The sequence below is a fragment of the Mya arenaria genome, chromosome 4 (assembly GCF_026914265.1).
Source record: "Mya arenaria isolate MELC-2E11 chromosome 4, ASM2691426v1".
In the NCBI taxonomy this organism is placed as follows: domain Eukaryota; kingdom Metazoa; phylum Mollusca; class Bivalvia; order Myida; family Myidae; genus Mya; species Mya arenaria.
Window position 1 is genome coordinate 62,599,016 of NC_069125.1, and position 20,340 is coordinate 62,619,355.

Genomic DNA, 20,340 nt, shown 5'->3' on the forward strand with positions numbered 1-20,340 from the left:
CCGCACCTGAACGAAAGAACAGTGTATGGATTGGTGGTTCAATTCTTACCTCATTATCGACATTTGCACAACAGTGGGTAACCAAGGCTCAATATGACGAAGAGGGACCAACCATTGTTCACTGGAAATGCTTTTGATTTATTGTCTCTAATTTTCAACAGATGTCCCATTCGGAACTCCTGGGCCGTGTTCCATCTAAAACAACCATGATTGTATGCCGGTTCATAAGAAGAAGTAGTTCGTATTTTTTTAAATAATAGTATTAATGTATTATAGTATTTTCATTCATTGTAAGTAAAGTGTATTATTGCATAAACAATTAATATTTCCATGAGAAAAGTCATTAGATTTAACTGCTAAATTGAAAATACTACGTGATCTTCTTGCAGTGTAGTAAAAGGTAAAGATTTTTGAGATGGTAATCCGTCCATAATTATACATCCGATGTTGTTTTCGGTGGAAAATGGCCGAGGAGTTCCGAATGCAGCTGTCCATGTTTACGGCTTCTTGCAGGACAATTATCGTTTTATAAAACGCATTTGTGATTCTATATTTCTCAAATGTAATTACCGTAAATAAATAGCGTTTAAAGATAGCATTATTCAGGATTACACGTTACCGTTAATAAGTTAAAAAAATGTATACTATTTAATGCATACAATATTGTTGATGTTTGTGTATATATTAAATAAATTGTCAACTGCGGCAAAACTGCTTGTTATTTAAAATGGGGTGAAATACTTTCAAGTTGCATTAACATAATTATATGATAAACGTTTCCATTTCACTCCTAGTATGTTTCGCTTAGTATTTTAGTAAACTTTAACTATAATGCACACTGCAATAATAAGTTTATCGTGGGTGTCATTGTTGATATAAAAAGTAAAATGTTATAATTTTGATTTCAGTAATACGTAATCCACTCAACATTTATATTCATCTGTGTTTGGTTTTAATTCGGAACCGTTATCTTAAATGTACGTTAACGAGCCAATTGAAGAATTTACATTTCTTCTTTTCTTTTATTAGTTGTGAATTGTCTTTCTAGTGATCAACGGATCATGCATCAACGTGTTTAATTCATAACTCAACTTGCCGGAATCTACCTCTCGATTCATTAATGATCAGTATTTGTGACAATACATACAATCATACTGAAACACTTTATTGTTCATTTGAACAGACATTTAAAACAAAAAAAACAGGATATTGCAAAAATAATTGTCACATGTTTTTGTCATTCGATATTGCCAATGGGCACAACTAATGTAAAGCAAATAAATGTGAACAAAACGATTAAAACAACACTCAGAATCGAGACAGTTTTGAGATATTATTACAAAACAGAACAGAACAGAACATAATTTATTACAGTAAACTATTCAGTTTTTTGTGTTTCATATACAATAAATATTAAATATATTACAATAACAATTATACAATGTAGTGTGAAATTTTAAATAAATATACTAATCAACTTATGTTTAAGGATGAACTGGAATTGTAAATAAACTGCAAAATACAATCTGGTATGATCATTTTGATATCTGCAACGTACATGTCAGTAGTCAAAATTTTAAGGTTAAACAATATTCTGCTACATGGTAGCTAAACACAGTTTATATTATGTGTTCATGCCTGTACTATGTTGCTCTGATGCGTTCAGTCATGTGTTTTGACATACTCATTGCCACATCAACATACTAACGTAATACCATGTATCTGGCCTCTTTTTAAAGATGTTTCATTATCTGACATACCAGAAATCAATTCCATGAATTCTATTTCTATACCATTAATACTCTGCTTACTTTTATCATTATAACCTTGATATGATGGTTGCCCGTTTAGCCTCTGGCGAACAGAATACGTCACTCCCGGGTGAATGTTCACTCTATTAACAAGGGGAATGTTCTCATGCTTTTCGTTTTCTTTGTAGGATAGGGTAACGTCCTGGGTCAATACGACCGTCTGCTCTTCCAGGATTTCCAATGGGCCACTCAAAATTCCACTTTGGTGCGGTAGATACAAAGCTACTCCAGACAGAGTAACATGTTTTGAAGTCTTGAAACTTATACCATCTTGAAAACCCTTGTGAGTCCATCCTTGTTGAACCTCAGAAAATCTCTCAACAACGAAACTTTTCTTTTGTCGTTTTCTTATATCTGTCAGGAACTTGACCTTTTCATTGTCAGATAAAATCGTTTCTTGCACTACGTTGTCAGTAAACGATTCATAAGACATTCCCGCAAAATCAACAAGACAAATAAGGTCTCCGAGTTTATGCCTTAGGACTTGGTCAGTCACCTCAGTCCCTGACGAAGAGCACGCTTGCCTCGCCCATCTCTTACAAGATGCATACACTTCTTCTGGTGGTATGTTTGATGAATCTTTTTCTTTCTCAAGTACCAACTTCAAAGCTTCCGATGACATGCTCAAAAATCCATCACTCTGAAATACTTGGTCAATGTTTTTTGATACAAAGGACAGGCACGGTTGAATCAAGTCCTCTTCCGCGAATTTTAATGCTTGGTCAAGAATGACGCAGACATTATCGATTGCAATTTCTTTTTCAAGAAATATGTTGCAGCGGTTGGTCAATGGTTGAATGTCATATTTCTTTGCAGCGTACATCATGGCCATTACGGAATCAGGCATTAGCTGTATTTCTCCCGTGTACATAAACCTAACAATATAACAAAATGATTGCAAAAAGCTTTAACTAACCACGAGGTTGTAAATAACACAAACTGGAGGATAAATAGTATTTGAATACATAATTAGTTATATAATACCAGTAAATACACGTTATTCAGTTATTAATAATTACCGCACCTGACGACGGTTCTGACGACGTCTGCCTCCACATCCGGTATTTTCACCACGCCGGCTTCCGGAAGTGAGCCACAAAACATCGTGTAGAAAACCGGTGAGCGGCTGACTAGCATGAACCGGTGACACCTCACTTCACGTGCTTCCTCCCCCGCCAGGATAGTGACATCACATAATACGTCATCACTCAGCATATGCGCGTTCGTGACGGCGAACGATTCCTCGTGTTGCCAGGGGTCAGACATACTTGGTATTTTAAGGTCTACAATTAACAGTGACAACTATTAAAACTCTTCAACAATATAAATGCTTGTTTGAGACTGTCAAATAATTAATATTTTAAAGACTTTATTTTCCTGGAGGAACAATCTATATATTTATATTTTACGATATATTGTAGTTTGTTAGAGCGTTGAGATTGACGGAAGAAAGTTTATCGCTTTTTGTAAAATATTTTTTAGCTCTACTGACCAGAAGTGTCTGTCGTTTGCGCACTCATCTGAATACAATTGCTTGTGAATGTTTGTTCAAATTATGCCCCTGAAGTCAGAACTGGCCACGCCCCGGGGTTCACAGGTTTGGTATACTTAAATTGGGAAATGTTTGAATTGTTTTTGTCTAAAACCGCAGATCCTTACTAATTTGAATAGACATCATTTAGTGAACCGCGAGCATGATTGTTCAAATTATGCCTCTGGGGTAAAAACTGGCCTTGCACCGGTCACAAGTTTCCTAGAGCTTCCTTCTTGTTTAAAACCACAAGGCTCATACCTTTGATATTTCTAATGGAGCATCATATGATGACCCTCTACCAATACAGTTGAAATTATGCCCCTGTGGCCAAGGTTGGCCCCCAACGCTTTTGACCTACTTTTTATTTTCAAAGCTTCAGCAATGAAACTTGGACCATGTGTACAGTTTTGCAAACGAACATCAATGTTGACCTCGGATGACCTTGACTATGACCTTTTGACCGACTTTCTTATTTTTGAAGCTACAGCAATGAAGTTTAGACCATGTGTACTGTTTTGTAAACAGGTATCACTGTTGTCCTCGGATGACATTGGCTGTGACATTTTGACCTACATTCTTTATTTTGAAGCTATAACAGTATAACTTTGACCATGAGTACAGTTTTGAAAACAAATATTATTTTTTTCCTCGGAGATGACCTTGACTTGGCACATATTTAAATAGTTCATGCAACTAATCTGCTTACAATATTTTCTGTCCTCAGATGTTGAACGCGCAACCTTTTCAGCTAACCCAAACACAAAACATGAACTATATGTGTGTTGCCTATTAAACAAGCATACATGCTCTGGATTGAAAATGATCACAAGAGCTATGCCAGTAGAGCATATGCCCTCATGGGCCTCTTGTTTTGATTTTTATGCACTCTTACTCAAATATTAGACTTAACACGTGTATATATTGATTATGAATAAGTGTGTCACCTTAAGATATTATAACAAAGTTAAGTTCAGAAAGCATGTGTACTGCTTGCTACAACAAGAGGATATTTTTTGATGTGTCAACATGATCGGCAATATATCTAAGCATCACTAATGAAAGATTATATAATGTACATACAGAATCATTCACAACTAATGATCGAGGGTCCAGGATTAGTCTAAAATTATAGATATTCTTCTATTAAATGCACCAGTTAATTGTAACCACAGCCCCCCCCCCCCCCAAGGTCCGGGGAATAACGGGGACTTTGTTTTTCGGTCCATCCAGCCGCGGGTAAAATCCCCGTCCTGTGGCGACGAACTGCTGGTAATATCCCCGCCAAATGCCCCCGCACCCCAGGGACCCTAGGTAAGGCCCATTCCCTGCAATTTTTGGCGCAAAGACAAAACCACCGCAATTACCCGGCACTTCGGGGTCAATAGGTGGAAGGTAAAAACACGGCCCATTTACCCACCTTTCCCCGGTATACCCCTGGACCTGGCGGGGGGCGTGGTTACAATTGACTGGTGCATAAAGGTTTCGCCGTATCAACTAAAAAATGTAAAAAAAACGTCCATCTGCAATTATTTGGACTAGGTCCAGGATTTTATTTAGAAGGGCCGTAGTCCAAAAACGTGGAGGGTGTTTTTACAATCTTTGATATGGTTTAGAAGAATCCCGTTTAACACGTCTATTATTTTAGACTAGAGGGGGCGTAACTTCACTTGTTGCTCCTCTTTGTGCGCCCCCTCTCCACCGATGCCGAATATATAGGCTTTAAATATTATATAGGATGTCATTAGTGCCATACCTTATTTAAGAGGAGTTTAATGATATTAAAATCTAAAAAAAATGACAAAATATTAATACTTACCCAAAATTGCTAAAGCTTTAGTTTCGATTTCAAACCGAAAGTATATCAAAGAGTATGGTTAAACACAACCATATTTAAAACATAGCCATCATTCAACGCAAAATGCAAGCAAAATGCTCACCTTCTGCAAATGTTTTTTTTTCAATATGCATGGTCTAAGCTTATAGCTGATTAAATCGTGTTGAAGGCGTCATTTTATTAAATTTAAGTGGAAAAAATGCGTCAGTATTTCGAAATCTAAAACATAACTATCATTTACTAAATGTTCACTTTCTATAAATGCCTTTTCATTATGTATGATGTAAAATTAAAGGCATTTAAATACTATTTTAATTGTAAAAAACAGTTTCAACATATCTAAGCACAAATGCACCAAATTTTAAAATTGCCACAACAATGTCCACTGCAAAATAACTGTTTATTAGAGCTATTTTGTGTCACTTCGATCATTGAGATCGACAAACTATTATCGCTCTATGGCGAAAGAAAGAATTGTACTGGTCACGTTTGTATAATAATAATAATAATAATAATAATAATAATAATAATGATAATATTTCAATCAAATTCAATCCTATAAATGTTCAAAGCATCTTTCGGCTATGAAAGGTATCTTCTCTCAACTAAAAGCCATTTTTGTATCCACTCACTCGGTTTAGAACAAGAAACCACAGACAAACACTAGAAATAGGGAGTCGGAACATAAAAAAGTCAATGTTAGAAAATTTAAACAATGTAATATAAAACTATGCGACGAAATTTTACTCTTATTTGCATGTTTTTATTTTATAACATTTTTTTACAATTACATACTTTATATAGGAAAACTATTGTGCTCATTTGAACTTCGATAAACAAATCGATTTTTGACATTAACTACGGTGTATCATTTTTAAAACATGCAATTTTTATTGATGCATCGGTGCATCTTTGTGAGGCTCTACTATATGAAGAACTGTACAAGTGGAAAAGGTTGCGACATTTAGCACACAAATACCGCGTTTTATCTTTAGACATTTTCAATAGTCAAGGGGTGGGATTGCATTTGCCTTTATGGGATTCCATACAAAATAGATATACACAGATTGCAAAATTTGTGTTAGAATGTCTATTGCTCGTGACCATGTGCGGAGATGTTGAGCGGAAGCCCAGCCCTGGGTCAGAACAACGGACCACTTGTCAGCAGAAGCTGTCCATACTACAGGACCGAGCGCGAAGCTCAAAACAGTGTCAGGGACCCCGGAATTACAAAGCAGGAATCCAATGCGTAGTTATGAAATAAGATACGTCAGATACGAGTTTATGTGAGTTTAGTAACCGAATACCTGTATTAAGCATGCAAATTCCATTATATAAGTGCATATGTATAACGAAAAGGACTTCACGACCCTGCTCATGAATCGACATTGTTCCGTAGGCTAATAAACGAAATATGTTACTCTGTGCATTGAGTGATTGAATAGCAGGCTATAAACTGTTTTTGTGGTACATGTATTTGACAATTTTGTAACGTTAATTGTTATTATATACCCTGTCGACTATACATACAAACGTGTGTACAAGTGTGTTTAATTGTTTGCTTAGTGTAATAGTATGTGCGTCCGTCTGTTTCCTCTCATGCCTCATAATGGGTATTTTTTTAAATATTTGCAAATTGATGAATACAATTAAAATAAAAGTTTTCGATTTAATATTTAGCTGAGAAAAATATAGTTCGACGAATGAAGAAAAATCTGTAATGTGTCGCTGAGGACTACAAAGCGGAATGTCCACAGCCCATGGACGCCTCGTACCATGCAGCTGCCTGACGGGAAGTTGGTCACCGTTGGCAACGAGAGGTTCCGGTGCGCGGAAGTGCTGTTCAACCCGTCTCTGATAAGTATTTGACTTTTTAGAGTGTAATTCTATCGAAACAAACCGATAAATGTATCATTTCACATACTACTTTCGCCCCCCTCAGATAAGTAGATGCAAATGTTTGGCAATCCTTGCCCACGGCCAAACATATACAAGTACCTGTACGGCACTACTTTTATTTCCACAACGCACACAATACATTTTTACTATATTTGTGTAACTGTGGTTTGGAATAAAGCCTGTATCATGGCCGCTCGTGAAAGAAAGGGTCATCCTTACCCTCGCACAGTGTGTTCTGCGGAAACTTCGTTTTCTTCAAAACCCCACGCTTTGGTTGGGATGAACCGATCTTACATTCTCGGCTATGGACTATCCCTAAAATCAAGGATAAGTCATGGTCTATATACAGAGCAAATTCACATAATGTCATGTTTTATTCCGGGAAACCCAACCATTTTTTATCATTTAATGGATGACAGAATCTGACTCACAGATAAGATACAGTTATATTACTCTTATAATCATACTGTGAAATGTCGATGTAAATTTGGTGATCCCATTTATTTTTCTGTACAATTTGAATAAAAGCAAAACGTAAAATTCAATCACAAAAAGTATTCAAATTTTATTGTCATTAGTCTATGATTTGTTCAATTTAAATTTTAACGATGACAATCGCAGTAAATGTTAAATACTTATTTATTTATCGTTACACAAATACTGCAGCATGTATTCAATATCGGGAATAGTTTTTTCGAAGATTGCTTTCGTTTCTTAGCAATAAGACCAACATATTAACATACAATTGAAATATAAGAGGAGTTATCATAGCTAAGCAGCAAAAATGTCCTCTCTCTATTATCCAAAATATTGGTGACTTTGGTAGAAGTGGTTCCGTTAACATTCGTCAATAAAGTTTAAATCATACACGAGCGTGAAGGGCGAGTTATGTCTTACTTCAACAACGAGAGCAGTGGGTGTAGTTTTGTTACTTATACATGTATTTTATTAAATTACAGATGTGGAGCAGCCTAGCATCAGTGAGCTAGAATACAATGCGATATGGAAGACCGACATCCACTGCCGTGCAGATCGCTGCTGTAACCTTATCCTTGATGGGATCTATAATGTTTCCAGGTAGGGGATGTGGGATAGGGGGCGGGGCGGCTTTAATGTCTACGTTTAGTTATCTCGACCCAAGTAAGAGTATCAGTTTTGTTAGGTTGTGGAGCGAATGTAACCCTGGCTTGAGCTGCCCTGGTTCTGGTTCTTTAACTAGCACTATGGCATATAAATCATCCAAGGAACAAACTTTTTATTGTTCCAACCGGAAAATTGCAAGTATATAAAAGGTGCAGCGGCGTATCGAGTTGACACTTAGGTGTTTTACTCTTAGAAATACAGGACATTCGCCACTATTCCCCACGAATTACACTCTTGTGCAAAAGGATAACAGTGTCTTACAGAGTTACTCCTGCTTTGTGCTTGCTCGGCCATTGACCTGCGTCAGTTAAGTGTCAGTTCATCACCACCTCCACCACCACAACAACAACGACCACGGTCATCATCATTATCATCATCATTATCATCATCATCATCATCATCATCATCATCATCATCATCATCATCATGAGCAGCAGCAAGAACTAAATTAACACTTATAAACAAAACGGCGATTTCATATTTAGCCATTATTGTATAACTTATACTTATGTCTGGGGATCAATACAGAAGCTGAACCTTTTAATGCGGCATACAAATGCCCACTTTAGACCGTACTATTTGTTTTGCTCAGCGACAAAAAAAAGGATGTTTTCCGCCCCCGACCACACTCCTTCCCTATTTCATACGAAATTTCTACCAGAATTCTGCGTATTAAATTATATTAAGCGAGCCTGTGTGCTGAATCAAGCGACTAGGCTTATCAGCCCCCTCAATTTCTGCTATTCCTTAAGTACCCGTTGAATCCCCTGAATAACGGGAATTCAAGCGGCTAGGCTTATCAGCCCCTCCATTTCTATTGTTTTATTTAAATCAGTGATTATCTAAAATTTGAGTAGTTCCATATAAACTATATACATGTATGTGTTTATAGATTTGCTTTTTTTTCTTCTTATGATAGTGCGTTATTACAGGATTTCCAGAGCGACTTCAAAAAGAGTGAACATCTCTTGTACCACCGCCAATTCAAGTCAAAGTTATAGCCGCACCTGAGCGAAATAACAGTGTATGGATAGGTGGTTCGATCCTTACCTCATTATCGACATTTGCACAAGAGTGGGTCACCAAGGCTCAATATGACGAAGAAGGACCAACCATTGTTCACCGGAAATGCATTTGATTTATTGTCTCTAATTTTCAACAGATATCCCATTCGGAACTCCTCGGCCATTTTCCATCGTAATCAACCTCGGATGTATGCGGATACATTAGAAGAAGTAGTTCGTAAATATTTAATTAATAGTATAAATGAATTATTGTGTTTTAAAGTGTTTTGTTGTTGGTAACTATTTAATTAATAGTATTAATGAATTGTAGTTTTAAAGTGTTTTGTAGTTCGTAAATATTTAATTAATAGTATTAATGAATTGTGGTGTTTTAAAATTTGTTTTTAAATATCTTAGTTTAAATTGATTGTCAGTTAAGTGTTTTATTGCATAAACAATTTAGATTTTCTTGAGTAAAGTCATTAGATCTAACTGCTTAATTGAAAATACTACGCGATCTACTTGCAGTGTATTTAAATGAGAAGATTACTGACATAGTTAACCAACCATATATACATCTGAGGTTGTTTTCGACGGAAAATGGCAGAGGAGTTCCGAATGCGGATGTCCATGAGTGTGGCTTCTTGTTGGACAATTATCACATTTGGATTCTGTATTTCTGACCGGATATTCAACTGTATTTAAGAGGCGATGTATCGGAAGTAAATAGTGTTTAAAGAAATGGATTATTAAGGGTTACACGTAACCATCAATAAGTTCGAAAAATTTCATTCGTCTGAGCCTATTGCTGTAGATATTGGCCTTATATAGATAATTTGGAATGATTTCAAACCAATACATATCGTACGAAGACGGTGTTTACCGATACTACTCGTTTCTTTTAACTGTTTTCGGAATTGTTACCTTAAATGTACGTTAACAAGCCAATTTACATTTCTTCTTTTCTTTTATTTGTTGTGAAATTCCTTTCTTCCGCTATATGGAACATGTACCAAAGTGTTTAAATTCACACCTCACGTTCGCCAGAATCTACCTCTAGTCACTAGAGGTAGATTCAGGCGAACGTGAGGTGTGAATTTAATTCATAATGACCTTCAATATTTGTAACGATATATACAATCATACTGAAACACTTTATTGTTCAATTGTACAGACATTTAAAACAAAAAACAGGATATTGCAAAAAGAATTGTCACATGTTTCTTCATTCGATATTGCCAATGGGCACAACTAATGTAAAGCAAATAAATGTGTGCAGTAAAACAACACTCAAAATCAAGACAGTTTTGAGGTATTATTACATACCAAAGTGTAAGCATAATGTCTCTGATCTAAGGTATGAGTTATACATCCGCTGGCCACAACAAATAACTGCAAAATACAATCTCTTATAATCATTTTGTCATGTGCAACGTGCATATCGATAGTCAGAATTTTAAGGTTAAAAAATATTATGCTATATGGTAGCTAAACCCAACTTATATTTTGTGTTCATGCCTGCACTATGTTGCTCTGATACGTTCAGTTCAGTCATGCGTTTTGACACACTCATTGCCACACCAACCTACAAACGTAAGACCATGTATCTGGCCATTTGTTAAAGATGTGGAATTTTCTGAATTACCAGAAACCAATTCCATGAATTCTATTTCTATACCATTAACACTCTGCTTACCTTTATAATTACAACCGTAATATGATTTTTGCCCTGATAGCATCTGGCGAACAGAATACGTCACTCCCGGGTGAATGTGAACTCTATTGACAAGGGAAATGTTCTCATGTGTTTCGTTTTCTTTGTAGGAAAGGGGTACGTTCTGGGTCAATACGACTGTCTGCTCTTCCAGGATTTCCAATGGGCCACTCAAACTTCCACTTTGGTGCGGTACTACTACCCCCGACAGTTTAACATATTTTGAAGTCTTGAAACTTATACCATCTTGCAAACCAGTATGATTCCATCCTCGTTCAACCTCCGAAAATCTCTCAACAACGAATGATATTAAATTTTGCCCTTTCTTTTGTCGTTGTCGTATTTCTGTCATGAACTTGACCTTTTCCTTGTCAGATAAAATCGTTTCTTTCACTACGTTGTCAGTAAACGATTCATAAGACATTCCCGCAAAATCAACAAGACAAATCAGGTCTCCAAGTTTCTGTCTTAGAACTTGGTCAGTCACCTCAGTCCCTGACGAAGAACACGCTTGTTTCGCCCATCTCCTACATGATGCATACACGTCTTCAGGTGGTAGGTTTTGCGTTTCTTTTTCCTTCTCAAGAATCAACTTCAAAGCTTCCGAAGACATACACAAAAACCCATTACTCTGAAATACTTGGTCAGTGGTTTTTGATACAAAGGACAGGCACTGTTGAACCAAGTCATCTTCCGCGAATTTCAAAGCTTGGTCAAGAATGACGCAGACATTATCGATTGCAATTGTTTTTTCAAGAAATGTCTTGCAGCGGTTTATCAATGGTTGAATGTCATATTTGTTTGCAGCGTACATCACGGCCATGACAGATTCAGGCATTAACTGTATTTCCCCCGTGTACATAAACCTAACAAAAGGAACAAAATGACTGCAAAAAAGGCCTTACTAACAATGAACTTGTAAATAACATAAACTGTAGGTTAAAATTTTGCATAATGATTTCTTTATATACTAAATACACGCTATTCAGTTATTGATAATTGCCGCACCTGACGACTGTTCTGAGGACGTCTGCCTCCACATCTGGTATTTTCACCACGCCTTCTTCCGGAAGTGAGCCACAAAACATCGTGTAGAAAACCGGTGAGCGGCTGGCCAGCATGAATCGGTGACATCTCACTTCCTGTCTCTCCTCCCCCGCCAGGATATTGACATCACATAATATGTCATCACTCAGCATATGCGCGTTCGTGACGGCGAACGATTCCTCGTGTTGCCAGGGGTCAGACATACTAAGTAGTTTAAGGTCTACAAATCAATTAACACAATTAAGTGACAACTATTAAAAGTCTTCAACTATATAAATGCTGAAGTGGTTGAGAGTGTCAAATAACTCATATTTCAAAGACTTTATTTTCCTTTATGCTGTAGGCAAAAAAATATATCTTTACATTTTACGATACATTCTCGTTTGTTAGGGGTTGAGATTTAAGAAAGAAAGTTTATCGTTTGCTGTTTTGTATATTACTTTTAAGCTCTACTGGCCAAAGGCCCAAAGAGCTTATGCGATGGTTATGTGTACGTCGTATATGCGCCCCTACGTCAGTACGTCTTTAAACAATTGCTTGTGAACACGATACAGTCTTCTTTTAAGTGTATCTCGATGAAACTTGTACAGTAGCTAGTTATCCATCAGAGCTCGGTTCTTTTCGAAAACCAGCCAGATCCGCCCATGCATGACTAGAATATGGTCATTGAAAGTATTTTTAGCCAAGTTAGCCAAGTCTAGGATTAAAGAGAGACAACTTGTTTTTTGGTTGTGCAGTTGGTTTTATATTGTACTCTCCCTTGCTCTTGTTGAAAGAAATCAATGTTACAGTTTAAAGGGGTTGGTTGATGTTTAGCTCTATTGGCTAAAGGCCATTTTAGCTCTATAAGACCAGAAGTGTCTGTCGTTTTCGCACTCATCTGAATACAATTGCTTGTGAGTGTTTGTTCAAATTATGCTCCTGTGGTCATTACTGGCCACGCCGCAGGGTTCACAGGTTTGGTATACTTAAATTGGGAATCTTTTTGTCTGATTGTTCAAATTATGCCCCTTGGTTCAAAACTGGCCCTGCCCCGGGCGTCACAAGTTTTCTTGAGTTTCCTTCTTGTTTCAAACCACAAGGCTCATACCTTTGATATTTGTTGTGGAGCATCATATGATGACCCTCCACCAAAACAGTTGAAATTATGCCCCTGGGCCCAAGGTTGGCCCCAACCCTTTTGACCTACTTTTTTATTTTTAAAGCTTCAGTAATGAAATTTGGACCATGTGTACAATTTTGCAAACGAGCATCAATGTAATCCTCAGATTACCTTGACTGTGACCTTTTGACATACTTTCTTATTTTTGAAGCTACAGCAATGAAATATGGACCATGTTTATAGTTTTGCAAACGAGCATCAATGTTGTCCTCAGATGACCTTGACTGTGACCTGTTGACCTACTTTCATTTTTTAAGCTACAGCAATGAAAGTTGGACCATGTACTGTTTTGTAAACAAATATTTATTTTGTATTTTGATGACCTTGTTTGTGACCTCTTAACCAACTTTCTTATTTTTGAAAATACAGCAATATAATTTGGACCATGTGTACAGTTTTGCAAACAAGTATCAATGTTGTCCTCGGATGACATTGACTGTGAGCTTTTGACCTTTTTTCAATTTTAAAGATACAGCAGTGAAATTTTAACCATGAGTACAGTTTTGAAAATAAATATTATTTTTTCCTCGGATAACCTTGACTTGGCACATATTTAAATAGTTCATGCAGCTAATCTGCTTACAATATTCTCTGTCCTCAGATGTTTAACGAGCAACGTTTTCAGCTAACCCAAACACAAAACGTGAATTATATGTGTGTTGACTATTTCACATACATACATGCTCTGGATTGAAAATGACCACAAGAGCTATGCCTATATAGGCCCTTATGGGCCTCTTGTTTGTATTGTTTATGCACTCTAACTCAAATATAAGATCTACCACGTGTAAATATTGATTTTGAATAAGAGTGTCACTTTAAGAATTATAACAGAGTTAAGTTCAGAAAGTTACAGCTGACTGGTGCATAAATGTTTTGCCGTATCAACTGAAATCGTAATAAAAAACCGTCCATGTGCAATTATTTGGACTTGGTGCAGGATTTTATTAAGAGGGGCCGTAGTCCCCGCCTCATGTCCCCGCACACCAGGGACCCTGAGTAAGGCCCATACCCCGCTATATTTGGCGTGAAGACAAAACCACCGCATTCACTCGGCACTTCGGGACCACCTGGAAAGTAAAAACACGGCCCATTTCCCCCGCTATACCCCGAACCTGGGGGCGTGATTACAATTGACTGGTGCATAGAGGGGGCGTAACTTCACTTGTTGCTCCGCTATGTGTGCCCCCTCTCCTCCGAAATTAAATATATAGGCTTTAAATATAATATAGAATATCACTAGTGCCATACCTTAATAAATAAGCCAGAAATTTAAATCTTTAACAAGATAACAAAGTGTAACTACTAATATGGCCCAAAATGGCTTAAGCTGGTTTCGATTCAAACCGAAAGTATATCAAAGTGTATGGTTAAACCCAACCATATTTATAACATAGCCATCATTCAACGCAAATTGCAAGCTAAATGCCCACCTTCGGCAAATGCTATTTTTTAATATGCATGATATTAGTCTAAATAATTGTACATTGACGTTTTTTTTACGAATCCCGTATAACACGTCTATTATTTTAGACTAGCATGATATAAGCTTTTATCTGATTAAATCGTGTTAAAAGAGTCATTTTATGACATATTTAGTAAAAATGCCTCTATATTTTTCAATAAAAAAAATAACTCTTAATCATATTTTTTTTTCTTCTAATTATAAATGCTTTTTTCGGTGTACGTACAAGGTATGGTTTTTAATAAAAGCCTTTTAAATCATCTTTAAACTGTCAAAAACGGTTTCAGCATGCACCAGATTTTATCATATCCACAAAATAAATTGGTTACAATACATATAAATATTTTTGTGTTTATGACAGTAAATGATGCCATGAATAATCGAAATATGACGCCATATTATGGATATGGCGTTGCAGTTCAAAATAAAGCATATGTTGTATAGTGATTTTGTTTTTATTTTACAGGATATCATCTTAGTTAACTACATAGAACATGTAACTTCCAGGGGCGTAGCTAGGCCTAAAAACTTGTAGGCCCTATGGTTCTAGGTGAGTTTGTGGATAAGACCCCCCCCCCCACGATTTCTTTCTAATTGGAAGCAAAATGAGGCAATTTGGGAGCATTCCAGGAGAAAGAAGGCACAATTACATCAATTTTATAGGTACATTTCACACACTTATTTACATGCAATGATTTCCTTAAAACCAAGCAATACACCCTGCACATAGTTTTTATTGCAGTTTTGGTTTATTTACATTTTGTATTTTTTCAAAAAAGTGTAGGCCCAGCCTGAAAGGCCTATATGTAACTACGCCAAGCAAACAATGACTTCCCTGTCAACAAATTGACCTCCTTAGCAATCATTGACTATTAAGCAACTAATTACTTACTTAGCAACCACTTGTTTCTTTAGCTACTAATGATCTTTTTAGCAACCTATGTCTTTCGTAGCAATCAACGGCTTTTTAGCAAACAATGACTTCTTAGGCAACCAGCGAATACCTTATCAACCAGATAATTCACTTACTTCCTTAATAAACAACGACTACCTTAGCTAGCAACTTTTAATAATTTCTACTTATGTGAAAAAAAAACAGGAACAAACTCAGTAGCCAAAAGTTTAAACATAAACCCCCTTTAAAGAAGCAGATAGTAAACGCCAAAGAAAAAGAACACACAAAAAACAACAACAAGAAACATGGAACATTTTGATAAACTTTGATGAACCTTATCAAGTAAATGGTAATACCACTTTCATAACTCTCCGATCCAAATGAAACGTGTGGCATACCACACTATAGTTATACACACATGCAATTACTGATCCAATCCTGACGAAAGTGCGCTATAGGTCAACACATGATGTTTGAATATATTTATGTACATTAGTAACACAGGAATGGATCCTTACGACCAAATTTAAGCTGATTTCATTAAATTAAGAGTCAAACCACCCATGTAAAATGTTTAAAGCAGCTTTCATTAATTAAAGAGAAGTAACTCTAGGGTTACTGACCCGATCGTGACGAAACTTGTGCGTTCAAACTGCACTATAGTATAGTTATACACCCATGTAAGTGTATTATAATTTCTGTCTATTAGGCCATTTTTTATTAATTGGTTAACGGATTTTTTGGAAAAAAATGTTGGACAGGTGGTGCGAAAAAAAAGAAACAAGAGCTGTCACAGTATGTGACAATTGCCCCCGAATGTGACATTGACCTATGAACAAGGTCAGTACATGAAAAGTTGATCTTGCCTTTACGTGTCAAATACATATGGCAAGTTATTTTAAATTGCCTCTGAACATAAAAAATACCACCCATACTTGACAACCTACACTGTTATGTCCTTATATTCAGCATTCCATTGTGAATAAACACTAAGAGTATCTTTCACCTTAGAGGTAGGGACATGGGTCTTGTACCCGACACGTCGTCTTGGTATGTCAAGCACATGTGGCAAGTTATATTAAAATCTGTCCATACAAGAGAAAGTTACAGCCCGGACACGACAAACTATACTCTGTGTCCATATATGCAGCATTCCATTGTAAGGTCAGTACATGAAAAGTTGATCTTGCCTTTACGTATCAAATACATATGGCAAGTTATTTTAAATTGCCTCTGAACATAAAAAATACCACCCATACTTGACAACCTACACTGTTATGTCCTTATATTCAGCATTCCATTGTGAATAAACACTAAGAGTATCTTTCACCTTAGAGGTAGGGACATGGGTCTTGTACCCGACACGTCGTCTTGGTATGTCAAGCACATGTGGCAAGTTATATTAAAATCTGTCCATACAAGAGAAAGTTACAGCCCGGACACGACAAACTATACTCTGTGTCCATATATGCAGCATTCCATTGTAAATAAACACAAAGTGTGACCTTGAACTTAGAGATAGGGACATGGGTCTTGCACGCGACACGTCGTCTTGGTATGTCGAACACATGTGGCAAGTCATTTTAAAATCTGTCCATACAAGAGAAAGTTACAGCCCGGACACGACAACCTATACTCTATGTCCTTATATATGCAGCATTCCATTGTGAATAAACAACTAAGTGTGACCTTGACCTTAGAGGAAGGGACATGGGTCTTGCACGTGACACGTCGTCTTGGTATGTGTTCCACATGTGGCAAGTTATTTGATAATCTGTCCATTAAAGGGAAAGTTACAGCCAGGACACCACAACCTATACTCTTATGTCTTTATATGCAGCACTCCATTGTGAATAAACACCTAAGTGTGACCTTGACCTTAAAGGTAGGGACACGGGTCTTGCACGCGACACGTCGTCTTGGTATGTGGAACACATGTGGCAAGTTATTTTAAAATCTGTCCATAGAAGGGAAAGTTACAGCCCGGACACGACAACCTATACTCTTAAGTCCTTATATGTAGCACTCCATTGTGAATAAACACTAAGTGTGACCTTAACCTTAGAGGAAGGGACACGGGTCTTGCACGCGACACGTCGTCTTGGTATGTGGAACACATGTGGCAAGTTATTTTAAAATATGTCCATACAAGGGAAAGTTACAGCCCGGACACGAGTTATCGGATACACGGACGGACGGACAGACGGACGGACGGTGCGATTTCAATATGCCCACTTTCGGTGGCATAAAAAGGATTTCATACTCATACTATTTTTTTTACAATACATGTACATGTATTTTTCATGGTGTTTGTTGCAAAACCCAAAACCAAAAGATCAACATAACAACAAACAGGAACGACATGTTCATTGATATATATGAATGACATTTGAAATGCTTAAGTATGTTTTGAATTCTATGCAATGTCACATTTTAAGTCAATATTATTAGACTTTCAGTTTTACTGTCACTTTTTGTTGCTGTTTTTTGAAGCACATTCTGACTGCAAGTGTTTTCCTATTTGCAACACTATTTTCACATATCAACCTTACAATGAATATGCCTGTGTCTCCTCATTGCTGGGCACTACTTCTTCTCAACAGAAAAAGCACAATGTAACAAATTTCACTGACTCATTTATTTATTAAATGGAATAAGGAAATGTAAATAAAAATGACTTTATATGCAGTAATGAATTCTTTGAAGTTAAGATATTTCTCTGCAGCTTTAACCAAATTTAGGTTACCCCAGATTTCGATTACTTGAATAGTAGTCTCCATATAATTTGCTTAACAATTAATGCCCCCCTGGGACAAACACAGGACAACATATTTTATTAATTACTCTGGTTTATATGTGATTTGTTACCATTGATACAGACATCAGCCTTGATGTCAGTTTATATACCAAAAGAAATAGTTTGAATGCAGATGGTATGTTGAAAATGAGATTTTTTTTTGTATGATCTCAGCTCAATTCAGGCCGCCATTTTGAAAACAATTTTTAAAACTGCATCCTTATGTTGCAAAGGAACAGGCAACAGGTTTAACATCATTTCATGTGCACAAAAAAACACAACTGATTTACTTTTTTCAATATTTAAAAAAAAATCTTTTTTGTTTTATTTTTTGTTTTCGAGTTTTCGAAATAATTGGGCGGCGGATCCGTTAACAAATTTATTAAAAAACTAATAAAATCTTTCTCATTCATTAGAGGTTTGTTTTGATAAATCTGTGGTACGCATATAGTAACATCACTCTGGTGTACTAGAATGAGTAACATAGGAATGTCTCCGGACATACACATTTAAGCTGGTCTCATTATTCAAAGAATAACAAGAGCTGTCCTAGTCTGTTTCCCTGCGTACTAATTACAATAGTAACATAGTGATAGGGGAAGTTATCCAGACTAGAGCTGTACGTTATAGTCATGTGACAAATGTCCTTCAGTGGACCTTGGTTGTTTTGAGTTGAGGATTTTTCAGTAAAATACATTTTTATATGCATCCCCTGGTGACAGAAGTGGATTCGTTAAATGGATAATATCAGGTTTAAATAATAGGCAATGCAATTTATAGACATACAAATGGCTTCATGTCAATTGAAGTGGTTACCAATATCTTTACTGGATTGAGGACCGTATGTTAAAGAAGTTTTCCTTAAACTGATCGGACAAGGTTTCTGTTTTCAAGATCACTGTGACCTTGACCTGCTGATCCCAAAATCAATATAGGTCATCTGCAGGTCATAACCAACCTCCCTACCAAATTTGAAAACACTATCATACTCTTGTGTAATCATTCAGACAAGATTGTTGTGTCCAAGGTAACTGTGACCGTGACCTACTGACCTAAAAATAAAAGAGGGATTATCCATCTGCTGGTCATGACCAACCTCCCTGCTTATTTTAAGGATCTTATGCCCAAGACCTATTTATCATAAGGATGAGGTTTGGTCTCCTGCCTACCGACAAGTGTATTTACCAATATACCCCAAGTCCTTTAAAGCGGGTTATAATTTGTAATACTCATTTTACTGACCCGATCCAGCCAAAACTTTTTACACACATCATGCAAGTTTCACCAAGTAAATTCGTTGAATTAATATCCTCCGTATGAAAAGGCAAGAGTTTGAATGGAAATAAAGTGTTGGTCAAATATATAACCAATATGGCTGGAGAGTGATGCACTCTCAGGGCTTTTTTAGCCCAAATTGGGAAGACACCCTAGCCTTTCCATTTTGGGAAAATTAGCGCGTAAAATGCTTAAATTGGGAAGAAAACGCACATTTTTTTTGAAATTGGGAAATATGTATTCTGTAGACATATATCATTAAATAAACAAGCTTTAGAAGGCAAACAGATTTGTTTTCGCTTGAATTTCACTTACTGACAGGTTAAAGTTCAAATAGTTTGGCACCCATCATTAAATTGTTAATCAATCATTCAAAGTATTTGCCTGCTAATACTCGTTTGTTGCAAGTCATCAGCATAAAAATAAACAAAACAGAAAACTGTTAGCATTTATTTCTTCAGACACTGAAAGTTCACAGGACAAGCTCTCTGTTTTTTGCAGACTTGAAATTGTCAATTAAACATTCATAGTCATTCTCTGTGAACTCTGGCTTATTGCACGCTATCCGCATAAGTGCATCAAGCTGTGGTGGGGCCAGTGATGTGCGCAGAACTGAACATATATCATTCATTAAACTGAATGAGCGTTCCACAATAGCTGTTGACTGTGGAATTAACAACGCCATTTCATAAATTCATCAGTCTGTATTATAAAGGAAATGAAAATAATGTAAAAAAACTTCCATCTCACTTGTTGTAAA

At 36.5% G+C, this 20,340-nt stretch overlaps 2 protein-coding genes across 2 annotated transcripts; both read right to left on the reverse strand.

The window, feature by feature from the left end:
• Positions 1–1,351: 1,351 nt before the first annotated feature.
• On the reverse strand, positions 1,352–5,189 carry LOC128232414 (BTB/POZ domain-containing protein 2-like). The gene is made up of 4 exons (XM_052945941.1): positions 5,162–5,189; positions 3,304–3,418; positions 2,836–3,094; positions 1,352–2,686 (listed from the first exon to the last, which is right to left on the reverse strand). The coding sequence occupies exons 2-4, from the start codon at positions 3,329–3,331 to the stop codon at positions 1,696–1,698; spliced, it is 1,278 nt and encodes a 425-aa protein (XP_052801901.1). The 5' UTR covers positions 3,332–3,418; positions 5,162–5,189; the 3' UTR covers positions 1,352–1,695.
• Positions 5,190–10,374: 5,185 nt separating this feature from the next.
• Positions 10,375–14,496, reverse strand: LOC128232368 (BTB/POZ domain-containing protein 2-like). Its single transcript, XM_052945879.1, has 3 exons — positions 14,400–14,496; positions 11,948–12,206; positions 10,375–11,805 (listed from the first exon to the last, which is right to left on the reverse strand). Exons 2-3 carry the CDS (start codon positions 12,187–12,189, stop codon positions 10,773–10,775), a joined length of 1,275 nt encoding a protein of 424 aa, XP_052801839.1. The 5' UTR covers positions 12,190–12,206; positions 14,400–14,496; the 3' UTR covers positions 10,375–10,772.
• Between the last annotated feature and the right edge of the window lie 5,844 nt (positions 14,497–20,340).